Source organism: Argentina silus (genome assembly GCF_951799395.1).
Source record: "Argentina silus genome assembly, chromosome: 8".
Classification (NCBI taxonomy): Eukaryota; Metazoa; Chordata; class Actinopteri; order Argentiniformes; family Argentinidae; genus Argentina; species Argentina silus.
This window is the reverse complement of record NC_139662.1, coordinates 16,695,598-16,711,047: the sequence shown is the minus strand read 5'-3', so window position 1 is coordinate 16,711,047 and position 15,450 is coordinate 16,695,598. Positions and strand designations below refer to the sequence as shown.

The following is a 15,450-nucleotide window of genomic DNA, read 5'->3' as shown; positions in this document are numbered from 1 at the left end:
AGGCTTTAATTGAAAACTCTCTCTCAAAGTACAAAAATACATTACTGTACATTGTGATAAATCCCACCCGCCACAAAGTAATAGGACAATATGAATAACCACATTACTGACTTTCATCTTTTAAGTAATTGAAAATCGTAGTTAGTTTGATGCGCTGTCAATTTACAGTATTACATCTAATACCGTAGTGTTATTACTTTTGTTAAATTTTTGCTCCCAACCCTCCCCAACTGCCTATTTCTCCACATGCACAATGTAGTAGTAAGTATGGAACTAGCAAAACATATATTCATCACCCACCTATGCAATTTCAACTGTCTGATGGTATAGTGGTCATAAAGTTTAAGAGAGCAAGAATGTTTAGTGACATTACAGATTATGGAGGAAAGACGAGGTATGGTATGTTAAAAGGGTCCATCTTGAGATGGGCTTCTGTCAAACCCGTTCACTCGACTGCCCGCCATCTTGTCCTGTGTGAGAGAGACATTAGAGAGGAGAATGATTTATTCACTTAAACCTCGTTTAGAATTCTTAGAATGGTAATATGTTCTGTTTTGTTTTCTTACAAACTCACCTTCATGCTCCCTACCATGTCTTCAAAGGACTTGAATGTATTGGAAGGTCTAGAAGAAGACATGAAGATAAAGCATCTTAATCATCATTATCACTCAAGGTATAATTTCAGGTCAAATGCCTCACACAATGATGAACAGTACATTTCCTGCACCATTGATTAACATTAATTTTCTGGGATAATATTCAACCTGCAAGTCACAAACCATAGAACTAGACTAGAAAACACACTTTTCCCACGAAAATCTGGCAGTAGTAATCTACAGAGAAATCCAGTTTGGGAATCCCCCATCATATCTGTCATTGTAACTGATCACATGGGTAAGAGCAGGACTTCAATGACAACAGAAACAAGCATTCCCAGTGTTTTACCTCATACCAGGAACACTTATGGAGTGGCTCAAGGAAGGGCTGTGGGGAGAGAAGGAGAGATGTGTGTAAGAGCATTACAGGCAGCAGGAGACGCAAGAGCAACACATTGTAGGATCACTAACAGCTTAATCAGTGATTGCAGAAACAGGAAGGTCATTAACACATTAACCTTGTTCAGAACTTTGCAGAAAGTAGCTACAGAGGGGTGGAAAGACGACATACACAACAACAACAAAAACATTCTACGGGCATGTGGGGGAGGGTTCTTGGAATGAACATCCAATGAAATTGCGAGCTCGTCCTCCCATCGCTCCGTCCAAAGGAGGGGTGAGAACAATGTGATTTGGAGGTATGGCTACACAAGACTATTAACACATCAACAGGGACTTATTATCTTGGGTACTAGTTCTCTCTTTCAGACAGCTAGTTCAAAGATGACTAGAAATAATATAAGTTATGTTGATCATCTGGAGAATTTATTATTTGTGGCAAGATCGTTATTTGTCTCCTGCCTCACTCTGATGCAGCAGAAAAGCTATGCACAGTCCTTGAAAACACATATAATAACAAAATCCAACAAAATGTCAGAGGTGAGATGATGTGGTGTATTAGCCTGGAGGCACTCGGTCCTTGCTTACCGTGGTGGGCTTGGGAGAGGCAGAGCTCTGTTCAGTCAGGGGGCATCATTAAAGGAAAGACAGACATGAGGGTCAAGCAGAAAGACATCATACCAGCTACCCTGTACACAGGCTGCACTTCAAAGAATACAGGGAACGGTGGGGTAGGCAATAAATAATCAACTAGTGTTGCTCAACTTAGAGGTACTAGCATGATTGGATTAGAGTTGTTGTTGTCTCCCTGTGATTACGTAAACAAACCGTGTGGGGTTGCTCTGAGGATAAAGAGCTGAATAGATTAAAAAGATGGATGGTTAGGGGATTAAGGTAATGCATCTGTAGGGTGGTCATAGAGATAGATAGCCGGGATACAGTGTAGGAGTTGATGGATAGGAAGATGAGTGGTGGAGGTGGAGAAAGGGAGGATGAAAGGGACAGTGGACTGTAGGCGGGGATGAGGGGTATAGAGCAGGGGAGATAGAAATCAGAGGACCGGCTCATTGTAATGTCCGAGGGGACCAACCTCATCTCTCCTAGTCTCCTGGTGATGGCCACACCCACTGAAGACAGGGTAGCAGTGGTCACTTGGCCTGCCTGAGAAAGAGTCTCTTGTGTCCTCTTATACCTACAGACAGAGAAGGAGAGTAAGTTCAAGAGACAGGAAAGATCATTTTGAGTATTTATCAGTATGAGCTGTTGAAGTTATCACAGAAGATGGTAAAGTTTTTCTCTTTTTTTACTGACAGAATAAGAGGCGTTCTCCTCAACCTCTATGTTACCTGGCCAATGCGCAAAAACACCAACTACACCCTTTTCAAAGTCACTATAACACCATGCTGGCTCGTGGGTCTACTCAATCATTCCACATCTTCATACTACACTTTTAAGGGTCCTTCCACACAGGTTCTGAACAAACAGATGGAGATCTCTGATCCATCGTCATAGTGCTCCTGCTGGGCTCTGGGCAGGAGTCAGGACAAATGCAGTGGAGTTGACGCACGACACACAATAACAGCCCCCCCCCCCCCCCCCCCCCCGTGTGCAGCTACCCGTGCTAAGTCAGGCTATTAAGAGGACACTGATCGTGCTTGACCTCAAAATCCCATCAGCTGTTCCCTAAGAAGAGAGCTCATTCCTAGACATGTGAATATGCAGTACAACTTTTGGGAGACCTCACTTCAATCAAATTCAGGCTATAACAGATATCATGACTACCACTCACGCATTAGAGCGGCTGATGTCCTTCAAAGTGGCTGAAGCTGTAAGATAACTGCAAACACACACACACACACACACACACACACACACACACACACACACACACACACACACACACACACACACACACACACACAGATTATCATTCAATACCACATCTTGGAGAGAGCATGAAATTAATGACTGTGCTTTTCATGGTTATGTAACCATCACAGCACCAGGCTAACCAAATGTTTTCCCTAAACATGTGACCTTACACAGAAAAAGGAGATCTGAAAGGATACACTTACGGGGAGGAGGTTTGGACATCCTGCCAGCCTTTGGCCAGATTCTGTTTAAGATCACTGAACGGGCCCATACCCAGTTGCCCCCTGATATCCATTGCATATTTCTCTTTGGCAAAGAGAACTTGCCGCAAAGTCTGTATTTCATCCTCCACCTGAAATACAGGTCGAAAAAAAATAGAGAAAGGTTGGTGATTGGATGAGTTTGAAGAGGTTTCATAAAACGATTAGAAGATGACAATGGTGGAGTTGAAATGAGAGTATGACTTCAGGGACTGTGCAGATTCAGTTTTAAACAACATATTAACTTAATGGGGTAGGATATAATACTGATATTCATCATTCATCGTAAACATATTAAAAAACCTGAACATTGAGTTTTGAAACATCAAGAATGGGATAAGAGCAAATGGTGGATTGACAGAGGAAACAATACCTTTGTTAGCTCCCCCTGTAGATCATCCATTTCCTCCTCTGTTAGACCAGAAGGAAGGCCTCCATTTCGTGGTATTCCCATCGAAATATTGGTTGAGTCCGCACCAAAACCTTTGAAAGGAACACATTACATGTCTGACTCCCAAATCCAGATTGATATTGGTGTAAACAGCCAACGCTACATGTAGCCATATAATTAGTACCAAGGACAGCGCAAGTGAAGAGACGGTGAGGACAAAAGTACTACGCGGTCGATTCATTGTTTCAAGTTTCATTCATACAGGCTCATAAGTCCTACAATGAATTGAGCACAGTATAACGCATTACACATGTGAGCTCTAATTACTCAAATGTGTCTATGTTATGATATCAATAGCACATAAAGTCTACATGTAGGCGTAGGTCTACAGTAGGGGGTCTGTGGCACACGACACACAAATTTCAACCCAGCGTCTATCCTCGCTTGCGCTGGCCTTGGTGCTGATCCCATGACTACCTGCACTAGCGTTGGTTGTTTACATACTGACTGGAGGCAAACCATATACTATTGTCCATTTGGAATTATTTTATCTGACCAACAAGTAATTCCGAGTATGTTATCAGTCACATATCAGTCACACATCAAGCAATTTAACCGAGAAAAATCTTACCTTGCCTGTTCATGTTCGGCACACAAAACCTCACCTGGCAAGACTTCTCCGTGTTCGTAAACCTAGCTAGCTAGCTAACGTTAGCTCTACTACTACTACTACTACTGTAGGCTACTCTCCAGCAGGAGTCCTGTCAGATCCCACAGTCCTCAAATTCAGACACTTGCAATGTGCAGACACTTCCCACATTTTCAGAGGGGCGACACAATATTGGGTTCTCTTTGGACAATTGGTTTGTGTAAAGTAAAGAACGTGTCATGTAGAAACTTATAATTAAATACCCCCGTGTTAATAAATCCCGCACGTGAATGTTGCTGAATTGATGGGGGCCGGGGGCGTGTCCCTAGTGTAGAACAGTTGTCTTTTGATACAGGTTTATCAGAGATCGTGTTTTGTTGAAATGGCTAATCAATGACCAAATTCCATGTTCTCTGCATTTACTAAGTGTAACTAAATCATTTAAATCTGAAACACCGACCGTCCGCACCTGTGTAAGATGAAGGTAGCCTACAGACTACTGAATGACTGAAGAAAGAGCCTGGACTATGTCTCCATCTACCGGCAGAATATACCGTAGTGATAGAAAATAACCACATTAAATCAATGAATCAACTACAGAGATAATTCGGCACTCCACACTCCCCTCGACATACCTATTCATACATCTATATTTATTAAGAGCTCCCTCTTGGGCTACACTTGTAGGCTATGTAATTCATTCCATATTTACATGAGTATGAAAACACTTGAATATCACATTGCAGCATATTGTACATATGACATGAATAACTGGAAGACAACATTAAATGTTCAGGAACATTTATTTAACAACAGCAAATCAGATCAATGACCCACTTTGTTTTCTTTCAGACACACGATTACCATGCTACAACATAAAGGTCAATATTTATACATCATATTTAAGTGTATGTACATGAGACCTCTACCATTAAACCATGCGTTGCAAAATTTAATGGCCACATCAAAACAACAGACCATTTAAAATTATAGCCGCTCAATAAAAACATGACAAAATGAGACAAATTAATTTAAAATGCATCAAATTACTATATCACTATCATTACACTATATACTATGTTGTCTGTATCAGTACATTTTTATGAGCCATTTCCTGATCATTGATCCAGTACTGTTTTTTTGAACACACATTGCATTCAACTCAGAACAATTAGCATTTTCCAACATCTCAATGAAGAAGCCATAACAGGTATATCTATATATTTTTTTCAGGAGGGTACAGGAAACACTGTAAAAGGACCACAGAGATCATGAAGATCATGACTGATTATGGCAAGTTATGAATTCATTGCACAGGATGCATATTCAGTTGTTACAAAAAAACATAAGAGCTGCCTGTAGTGCTAGCCCACTGATGAAACTAATAGCTAATAATATACCAATATTCATGGTAAAACAACACAATGTTGGTCAAATACAACACTCTTCAGAACTTCCTTGGATACAACTATAACAAACAAGGTGATGATAAAATATTCTTCAAATGCTAACAATTTTTCCCTTCACACACACATACATACTGTACATACATACAAAAGAAAAATATGAAAATGGTAACATGATTATTTTCCTTCACACATTACAGTACACATAGATTAAGACGGCTCAGAATGAAAAAGATGTCACCCTCTAAACTGGGATCGGGTCAAGGTCCTTGGCTTATACAGTGAAGGGTTGCACTTGACACATGAAAGAAATCACTGGTAAAACCTACAAGATTAATGGATTTATTAAGAACATCCACTCAAATATGCTGAGGGCCTACAGTACATGTCCTTCAATCTCCACAAAGCTGTGGTGTCACTATATTAAACTAGAACTGCAGATTGAACATTTTTGCCTGTTTCAACCAACTTCAGAGATATTCTCAGATGAGCAACAGGAGATATTCTTTGATTTTGGATGAAAAAAAGTTAAGCTATATATATTCATAGTTGATAGAATACGGTACATCAAGTTAAGGGTTACCCTTTATGCGTCTGTTGCCTTTGTCTGTGAGACCACTGGTATTTCACAGTAATATGTAATTTAAGCTGCTGAATTGACAAATACCACAAACGTTATACCACAACTGAATGAAAAATATGAGCTAGAGATACCATCATTGACTGAACATCGCATACAGCAGTACTTTCAAAGTGAGGTGTTGCTCAAAAATGTCTGGGAACGCATATCCCACCAATCAAATGCAACTGTTGGTGGCACAGTGGCAAGTAAAACTGTACAACATATACGGCTATTGACTACACACTACATGTGTAAAGCGATATACTGTTTATGATTTATCGACTGATACAAGTCATAATACCCAGTATTTCAATGCAGGGAGGGAGTCCTGGGAAAGCATTGCAAGCATTCAATTCAGGTTTGAGGGGCAGGGGCAAAGCAATACCTCCGGTGCACAAGTACAGACCAAACCAAGCCAGGTCAAATAAAGAGGAAGAAGCCACCAACAGCTAAGAAAAACTATCAGCAAAAGTTAGGAAATTGCTGTCGTAAAATGCATCTTATCTGCCCGCCCCCTCCCTGTCATGTACTGTATGAAAACAGGACAGTAAATAGGAGTCAATAGCTATGGCCTTGACCGTTTAAGTAGCTGAAGGTTAGAACAACAGTACGGCATCCACCGATGGCAATGCAAAACAGAGCTTTTTGTAATGACTGGTTCCACAGCTCTGTTTTGGGATGTTTAATAACGGCACAGTGCAGCAAAGACAATACACAAAGCACACCTCACTATCCAATACCTCCCTGAGCCTTAAAGCCTCTCTCTTATCCGACAAGCAAAAAACATCAAGTAAACTGTACCCCAAGTGAACCACACTCACACACACACACACATATTGCACATACATATGCATCTACAGTATGAAGTTCTCAACCAAAACATATGTCACATTAAGAGAAGAAAACAAAATAAAGACAATGACTGGTTTTAAACAGTGCATGCTACACCATGACAAGAAATGTGGAGAAGGGACTATGGGTTGGTGGATTGTGGGGGGGGGGGGTCAAAGGCCAAATATATACCAAAGAAAAAACGAAAGTGAAGCAAACGTTTTCTTTCTTTTTTTCCGAAATGGAGGTGGGAGTAGACCACTCTTGGGTAAGGGTGAGAAGGGGGGTTGTCTTCAACAGTTCCGTTTCTGGACCGCGCTCACTCTTCCCTCTCCTCTTCAGCAGCTGGCTCTCCTTTTTGTAGTTGAAACAGATTACCCCTCTCGTTCGTCTTGTTAAGGTGGAGCAGGGAAGCAGGCGGGGCCACAGCCCAGGACAGGGAAGGGATTAGTTGAAGCCTGTGTCGAAGCCCGAGTCGAAGCCCGTATCGGTTCGGTAGGTAGAATGATGACCGTCCGACGTCAGCTGGGTGGTCTCTGTTGCAGATGGCTGCAGCACGATGGGATCACCACCAGCCTCTGTCAGAGAGACAAAAAGACAGTCAGATAGACACACAGACACCTACATCCACATGGCCAGAGTTGGATCCTACACCACTTGATGACTTGGGACTGATTTCATAGCATTAACATGAAACTGACCATGCAATGACTAGTAGTGTGTCAAGCCGGTCTTACCTCTCTCATCGGACTGCAGTTGTGCTTCCAGGTCCTCCGGGGAAACATAGAAGTCAGGCTCCTGGCCCTCATGGGGCCGAGGTTTACACTTCCCACAGCAGCAGTTACAGCAGCAACACAGGCAACAGCAGAAGTAGCAGCCAGTGGCAAGACCACAGAAGACAAACAACGCCTGAAAGAGAGAGGACAGCATGAGAGTATAAGTATCAAGAGAGTACAGGACGACAAGAGAGACGAAAAAAGAAAACAACAGCGTTAAGGGCAACACTGTCAACATCACACAGGCACAGTTTTCTTTTTCTTAAAGGAGCTTTATCTTCCCCAATCGCCCTCTTACCTTGGCCCACCAGCTGGACAAGACAAAGTATGTGTTCACGTTTTCCTCTCCAAACTGCTCGGCCACATACAGCCCCAGGGAGCCGTACTTGTCGTAGATGTTGCGCTTGGTTCCGTCACTCAGGATGGCATTGGCGTTGTTGATCTCCTTAAACTTGTCCGCCGCCTCAGGGTTGTCTGGGTTCTTATCAGGGTGGAACTTCAGTGCCAGTTTTCTGAGACCAGAGGCACATGGGAGTGATCATTAGAATGTGCAGTACCAATTGTTTACAAGACACTTAAAATAATAATAAAATCTAATTTTATTTATACAGCACATTTCAAACAGGGATGCAACACAATGCACTTCACAGGAAAAACTAATTAAAACTACATCTATAAGTGGGACAACAAAAAGCAACAAAAAAAACCCCACAAAAAAATGGTTATCTACATAAAGCAATTGCATGTCTATTGCTGGATGTAATATTATGCAGTCATCGTCTATGAATATTGACAATTATTAGCAGAGAGTAAGTGTCAGGGTCTGTCTGACTCACCTGTAGGATTTCTTGATATCGTCAGTAGTGGCCAGCTTGTCAATGCCCAGCACAAGGTAGAGTGATTCACCAGAGGTGGACAGGGAGCGCTGCCTCTGCTGTTCCGCCATAATGCCTCACGTCCTTCACAATCTGAACACAAGGAAAAGGAAAACAATATACAGTTACCGGTATGTAATAGTGCATCATTATGCAGCATATATATAGCACCCTGTGTATTGAATGAAGCCATGTCCCTATTTCCACATATCATATAGGCCTACAGCTCTGCCCTGAAAACAAAATATGCCCTTGAACGTCAAAATGAAAGTGTTTGGTTTCTGTCATCATCAATATATCAGCTGCTGCTTAAAGTCCACCTCAGTGAGAGTTGACTGGTGAAGAGGATGAGCATCTCATCGCTCACCATCAATGAAAGACACATCGTAAGAGGATAGCAGTCCCATGGCAAATCAGCGATATAAAGAGAAGTGAAAATAAGTCTAGCTGCCCTCTCTGTGACAATAGATCTGAGATTAGACAACCAAGTCTCAGATTCATGAGCTCTCCTCAGTTTCTATCTAGAACTGAATTGTCCTAAATTTAGCAATAAAACATTCATAACAAGTAAGGTTTGTATGTTGTCATGCTCACACAGTGGACTGTATGTGAAAAAGGTTCACAAAGTGAACAACAGCAACTTTAGCCTAAATTGCTGCACTATCTAATCAAAGAGATCTGTGGGAATTCATCAAAAAACCAAGCTGCTGCTGTTGTAGTGTAGGGATACACTTGGGCCTGTGGCATCAGCGAGTAAACTGTGCCTCCTGCAGTGGTGAAGCAAAAATGCTTCAGTGGTGAAGCAAAAATGCTTCATAGGCTGGAATCATTATCCCCGATTCTCTGCATCAGAGTATGTCATTTGAAAAAAACCCGGAAATTTTATATATAAATATATCGGTAAAAATACTGTCATTTATAATCAAGAGGTCTTGGGGCCTTATTGACATCCAGGCATGCAATAATGTACAGGGGTAAGATTCATAGACACTAAACGGCGCACTAGTCTTAAAATACCCTATTCTCCTCAACGCCCAGTAAAACTAGTATGTCACAAACTGACCAAATGACTCATTTTTACTAGGCCTAGGCTATTTCGACGTTGGCATTTGTCAAAAAACTCTGGCTTTGTCGTACATCAAATAAATGGCAAGTACACCTACACCCTATTAGACATAATGATCCAAGAAATGTGTTTATTATATAATAATGTTTTCCTTTCTGTATTATTTTAAATCTGCAAATACGATGCTTGGAGCCTTAATCTCTGGCTGCATCACCAACATCACTGTTTCAGCGCACAGCATCCATGTTGGTTTGCTTGTTGGCCTGTTCTTGATGCAAGACAAGACTAGATCGCTAAAGTCAGCAGTAATTTTCAAGGGCGAGGGAAAATATTTCTAGAAACATAACCAATCCAAATGCACGAGAACGCTCACCTTCCAGTCGGCTTTGATACGCAGAGTATAGGAATAATCCGGGATATAATAAACGGTACCTAATTATGGTTGCATCCCAAGGAACCGCGCGCACCCACCACCACAACCATCGACAGCTGCAGCAGTATTTTCGCCCCGCCCCCGACCACCCCCAGCACGAAGCGCATACTGAAACTCATTGATAGGGATGAAGAACAGAAGAACGGTAGGCAATGTATGCAATTATGATACATTATTATGCAATGAAGTCATAACATGAGATGTGTAAAGTTATTCAACCTTTCATAGGTTAATTATGAAACACCCGGGCAGGCCTATCTGTCAGCAATTCTCTGTCAAATTGCAGTTCCCCTCTGAAAAGATAGGTCTGTATTAAGTTGATAATTTTTGGTGGCAAGATGTATGTCATGATCACATTTTGTAATTTGAAGGAACTACAACTACTGCAAAATAAAATATTGTCAGATGCTTTCACTGCAAAATAAAATGTTGTCAGATGCTTTCAGGCCTCAAATGTAGTCTAATGTCCACGTCCCATGTCATCAGTTGTGTAGATCCATCTGTTAGATTGGCACTGTTTAATTTCCTGATCTTATTCGGGCAATCTTTACTATTTAGGGGTTGAGATATAACACTAGACACAACCAATAGCATGGGACATAGACTCTAGCGGCATTGATTTGAGGGAGTGTCCCTTTAACATTAGATCATCTTCTATTGTAAAAACCCTGGAAGGCACAATCTGGATTAGTTTTTCAGCAAATCGAGGACCGGCTACTTGTTTTAGTAAACAGCTGATGGGGCAGGGGAAATGTAACCCCTCTGAAATTCACAGATAACGCTCTAGATGCAAGGACCGACAGTGCATGTCACCCACATGGTAGGATTTGGATAATAAGACGATCATTTTTGTAGCTTCTTCAATGGGACACACAGGGTTATCATATGTGTCCTTTGCAGAAAGTCGCTACAAATCTCTGCAAAAATAGCCTTACTCGGTTGGACAGATAACAACAAACAACCATTCTATGGGCATGTGGGGGGAGGGTTATTGGAATGTAACATCCAATGAAATTGCGAGCACATTCTCCCATTGCTCCGTCCAGTTCATTTCAAGCCATTCCATCCAGTTTATTCAAGGAGGTATGGCTTCACGAGACTAGGATTATATACTTTATGAAATTAGTGACCAATGTGTATAATCAGATTTGGGAGAAAAATAATTTCTTGTAGCACAAGAGAGTTCTGCCAAATTATCTGGTTCTGCCAAAGCCGAAGAACCCTTTTGGAACCTTTTTTTTCTAAAAGTGTACATAGTCTGAAATATTGTATTGCAATTTCTATAGCTGGTGAAAAAGAAAATCCATCCAATCATCAGTGGCTGCAACTGTTCCCTGGCAACCCTGACATCATTCCCCTGACCAATCGAATAGCTTTGAATCTGCGCGTTTGTCTTGTCGCGAGACGAGAGGTTGAAGCAACTACGCGTAATATAGCTAAACTCGGAAACTAAACAGCTTCAGTATTTAATTTTACAGTAGTTAGCTATGAACATTGGAGTCATTAACGTATATTACGGTTTAATTTAGCCAATAATTCACTCCTTTAACAAATTGATCTTATTGATTTTACAATTACACGGTGAGTGGTAGCTTGCTAGCTAAGCTAGTCAGCTGGCTAGCACAACACAACTCTGCTGTGCTGCTGTTGTTGATGCGAGGCCAGAATAATCATTCGGTTCAGACCTTGGCAGTAGTAGATTCAGAACGGACAATACCCAGCTCGTTTCTGTATATTCCAGCGAACACGCCTGCTAGTTTGCATTCATGTCATGCCATGGGGTTGTTGACCTGTTTATGTTTAACAAGTTTTCTTTCTTCAAACTTCAAACAGGATCCCAATGATGAGTTACGCGGAAAAGCCCGAAGACATCACGAAAGACGAATGGATGGACAAGCTAAATAACGTGCACATACAGAGGGCTGACATGAATCGACTCATTATGAATTACCTGGTGACAGGTATGTCGTTAGGCAGCTATCTACATCCACTTGGTAGTGGGTGCCAATATGAAGCGCTCTCAGTGAAGTGTAGCATATGTTTGACAGCACATTATTGATCCTGCGACATGATGATAATAATAGTCAGTAGGCTATATTAATGGAAAAAGCCTTCACTGTATTTTTAACTGTCCCCCTGATCTTCTGTGTTTGTTTAGAGGGCTTTAAGGAGGCTGCAGAGAAGTTCCGTATGGAATCTGGGATCGAGCCCAGTGTGGACCTGGACTCTCTGGATGAGAGGATAAAGATCAGAGAGATGATCCTGAAGGGACAGATCCAGGAGGCCATCGCACTCATCAATAGCTTGCACCCAGAGTTGCTTGATACAAACCGCTACCTGTATTTCCACCTGCAGGTATGGTTAGGCTACCCTATTGTGCATTGCCTTGTCCAAATCAATTGCTACAACGTCTTTGTCCTCATTCCTCTTCATGTGTTTTCCCATCCCCCGTCATTCCCCTTTTGCAGCAGCAGCACTTGATTGAGTTAATCAGACTGCGGGAGACGGAGTCTGCGCTGGAGTTTGCCCAGACGCAGCTGGCAGAGCAGGGGGAGGAGAGTCGGGAGTGCTTGACGGAAATGGAGAGGACGCTGGCTCTGCTGGCCTTCGACAATCCAGAGGAGTCGCCTTTCGGAGACCTGCTCAACATGATGCAGCGACAGAAGGTGTGTGTGTGTGTGTGTGTCAGAGATAGATAGATAGAGAGAGAACCTTGCCTGAGACCTGAATACTTGTCAGCAGCCTAAGCTTAAGCTCATTGGGCTAACAAAGTTTACAGTTGTGCTGACGATTTGTTTTCAATACTTGGTCAATCACATACGAATGCTTACTTTTCAAAATTTACAGCTAAAATGTTGTTGAACAGCAATTAGAGAGTTCTCATAAGATGTATCTGATCTGGTTTGAGTATGTTATGTGTTGGGATGCTGGTCTTGGGCACATATAGAATGGGAGCACCTGGTGTTATAGAGATCACTCAGTCACCTGCCGCCATGGCTGCTGCACGAAGCGGATTCGGACTTACGAATGGGAAGATCCAATATCCCGGAGCAGGTCGTGGGTTTGTTTCCCTCATCACGCTTGTGTAAAGTGTACTGGGAATCAGTGCTATCATGGCTTTATTTGGGAAGATTGAGGAGTTCATTGATGACAAAGACAGCTCCTGGGAGGAATATGTTGGCATGGCAATGATTAGGAGGCATCAGGTAGGTTCTAGGTTGTTTACTTCAGCTATGCTCACTTTATTTTGTTGTTGTTTGTGATGTGAGCTGCTGTAACGCCATAATTTCCCCTCAGGGATCAATAAAGTACCTATCTATCTATCGATCTATCTATCTATGCACAGTGCTAACATACAGCAGCCATGACGTCAAGTGCCTGAGTGATCTCCATAACACTAGGTGTGCGCTCACTATATACCAATGTGTGCGTGCCCATTCTCTATGTGCCCAACACCAGTATCCCAATACATAAGAGTATGCATGTGTGCATGCAGGGCCAGGCGATATCTAGGCTGGTGAAGCGGATGCTCTTTGTGTCTGTTTCTGTGTAGTCTTGCGTTGCCATGGTCTCCACTCCTCTATGTCGCACTTTCTGCCTGGAACTTCTCAAGCCTTTCTGAACAAGGTGATAAGGAAGACTGGGAGCCGAGGTTAGTTTCTGTGTGACTAATTTGCACTTGTTGATGAACCTTCAGGTGTGGAGTGAGGTGAACCAAGCTGTGCTGGACTACGAGAACAGAGAGTCGACGCCCAAACTCGCCAAGCTACTCAAGCTGCTCTTGTGGGCTCAGAATGAGCTGGACCAGAAGAAAGTAAAATACCCCAAAATGACGGACCTCAGCAAGGGCACTATTGAGGACCCCAAGTAAAACTGGAAATGACATGGACAACCCACACTTCCCTTCTCCTATTTATAATCAGTCAGCGACTGGATGATAATGTAAAAACATATTATATATAAATATGATGAATACATTTTTTCATGTTGCATATATGAGAGGACTTAATTGATTGTGCAAACTGTATATGGCTGTATTTTAAAAATGACAGTTTTCATGATGTAAAACATTTAACAGATAGTACCCACATTTATAGACACTTTGAGACAACAAATGTAAATGGTGGGTTTATATGCCTGAAAAGTAACTCATAAGTATTTTTTCTCGAGCACTATGTTGATTTCTGATTTGTTTTTGGGGGGTTTTCTGAGCCACTGCTTTGCCACATTGAGAGAGTGGGAGTTATGATTTATAGCTGCATACAGTGTGGAGTTTGTGAAGCCTAAATTAGGCTCCTATGTGAAGGACAGAGGGGAATTTTTCCAGGTAAAAATGTTAAGAGCTATCCACATAGTGACCCTGAGCCTTTGTCTGCTGGACTGGTTCTACGTTTATTCATGTGATGCATCGTGTGACTGACTTGGTTTGAACCCTAGTTTTCTGAGGTCCCACAGAAAGCCTGCTGAGCTAAAGCCAACGAGACTCCAGGTCACAGGCAAAGTTGCTCGTCACACACGGACCACTTCGCAACATACAGTACACAACAGGAACAGTTGGCAACAGTTCACATCCCCCTCTGTCTTTGAAAGATAGCAGAAGCTCTAACTTGTACGTTTTGTCTGTTTTCTTTTGTTGTTTGTAATTGTGTAATGATAATGTGTAGGCGGCTGGAACCATGGCCTCTCATAGCTGAAGTGCTCTAACAGAGAGATGTTGGGGGAGAGGTACAAATAAGCACCTGGCCATTGAGCGTTAGTAACCAGTTTGGATTTGTATATTTACTACACCAGAAGTATGTAGTGTAATAATGTTATGGGTTAAGGTAATTACAGAAGTGCTCATGCCTTGGTGATCTTGTCTGGGCGTTGTAATATTTGTTTGTTTTTTACCTGCTGCTAAATGTCCATTTTTCATTTCATACAACTTTTTATTGTCAAACAATGTGATTATGCACATAGAGACTACAGAGAGCTCACCTCACTTGTATATGGAAAGTTTTTGAGGTCAAATTTGCAGATCTTGAAATAAACAATTTTTGAGAGAATAAATATGTTTGATTATATGATGATTATGTTTGTTTATACAAACAATGTGTCACCTCAAATTCAGTCACTCCAACAAACTGTATGTTTCTGCCTGGATTCTGTGTCTGAAACACCTGTATCCTTGCTGCCCAATGAAATGGTTTCTTTCCATCAGGTTGATTATGCATTCCATTTCCATTCGTCAAGTACTGCAGACGCCAGGTACTTCAGGTTAAGGTTAGTAGCTCA

At 41.9% G+C, this 15,450-nt stretch overlaps 3 protein-coding genes across 3 annotated transcripts; 1 reads left to right on the top strand and 2 right to left on the bottom strand.

Moving 5' to 3' along the window:
- Nucleotides 1–72: 72 nt before the first annotated feature.
- Nucleotides 73–4,218, bottom strand: LOC310808149 (tumor protein D54-like). Its single transcript, XM_083674865.1, has 9 exons — nt 4,150–4,218; nt 3,501–3,610; nt 3,071–3,219; nt 2,785–2,832; nt 2,086–2,187; nt 1,584–1,610; nt 946–984; nt 575–623; nt 73–470 (listed from the first exon to the last, which is right to left on the bottom strand). Exons 1-9 carry the CDS (start codon nt 4,160–4,162, stop codon nt 405–407), a joined length of 603 nt encoding a protein of 200 aa, XP_083530991.1. The 5' UTR covers nt 4,163–4,218; the 3' UTR covers nt 73–404.
- A 3,255-nt stretch (nt 4,219–7,473) lies between these two features.
- Nucleotides 7,474–10,163, bottom strand: dnajc5aa (DnaJ (Hsp40) homolog, subfamily C, member 5aa; the record flags this gene model as incomplete). Its single annotated transcript, XM_083674728.1, has 5 exons — nt 10,117–10,163; nt 8,639–8,770; nt 8,101–8,314; nt 7,764–7,935; nt 7,474–7,604 (listed from the first exon to the last, which is right to left on the bottom strand). The coding sequence occupies exons 2-5, from the start codon at nt 8,746–8,748 to the stop codon at nt 7,474–7,476; spliced, it is 627 nt and encodes a 208-aa protein (XP_083530854.1). The 5' UTR covers nt 8,749–8,770; nt 10,117–10,163.
- A 1,424-nt stretch (nt 10,164–11,587) lies between these two features.
- Nucleotides 11,588–15,214, top strand: LOC310808002 (glucose-induced degradation protein 8-B homolog). Its single transcript, XM_083674689.1, has 5 exons — nt 11,588–11,757; nt 12,010–12,137; nt 12,335–12,531; nt 12,645–12,842; nt 13,874–15,214. Exons 2-5 carry the CDS (start codon nt 12,017–12,019, stop codon nt 14,045–14,047), a joined length of 690 nt encoding a protein of 229 aa, XP_083530815.1. The 5' UTR covers nt 11,588–11,757; nt 12,010–12,016; the 3' UTR covers nt 14,048–15,214.
- The last annotated feature ends 236 nt before the right edge of the window (nt 15,215–15,450 follow it).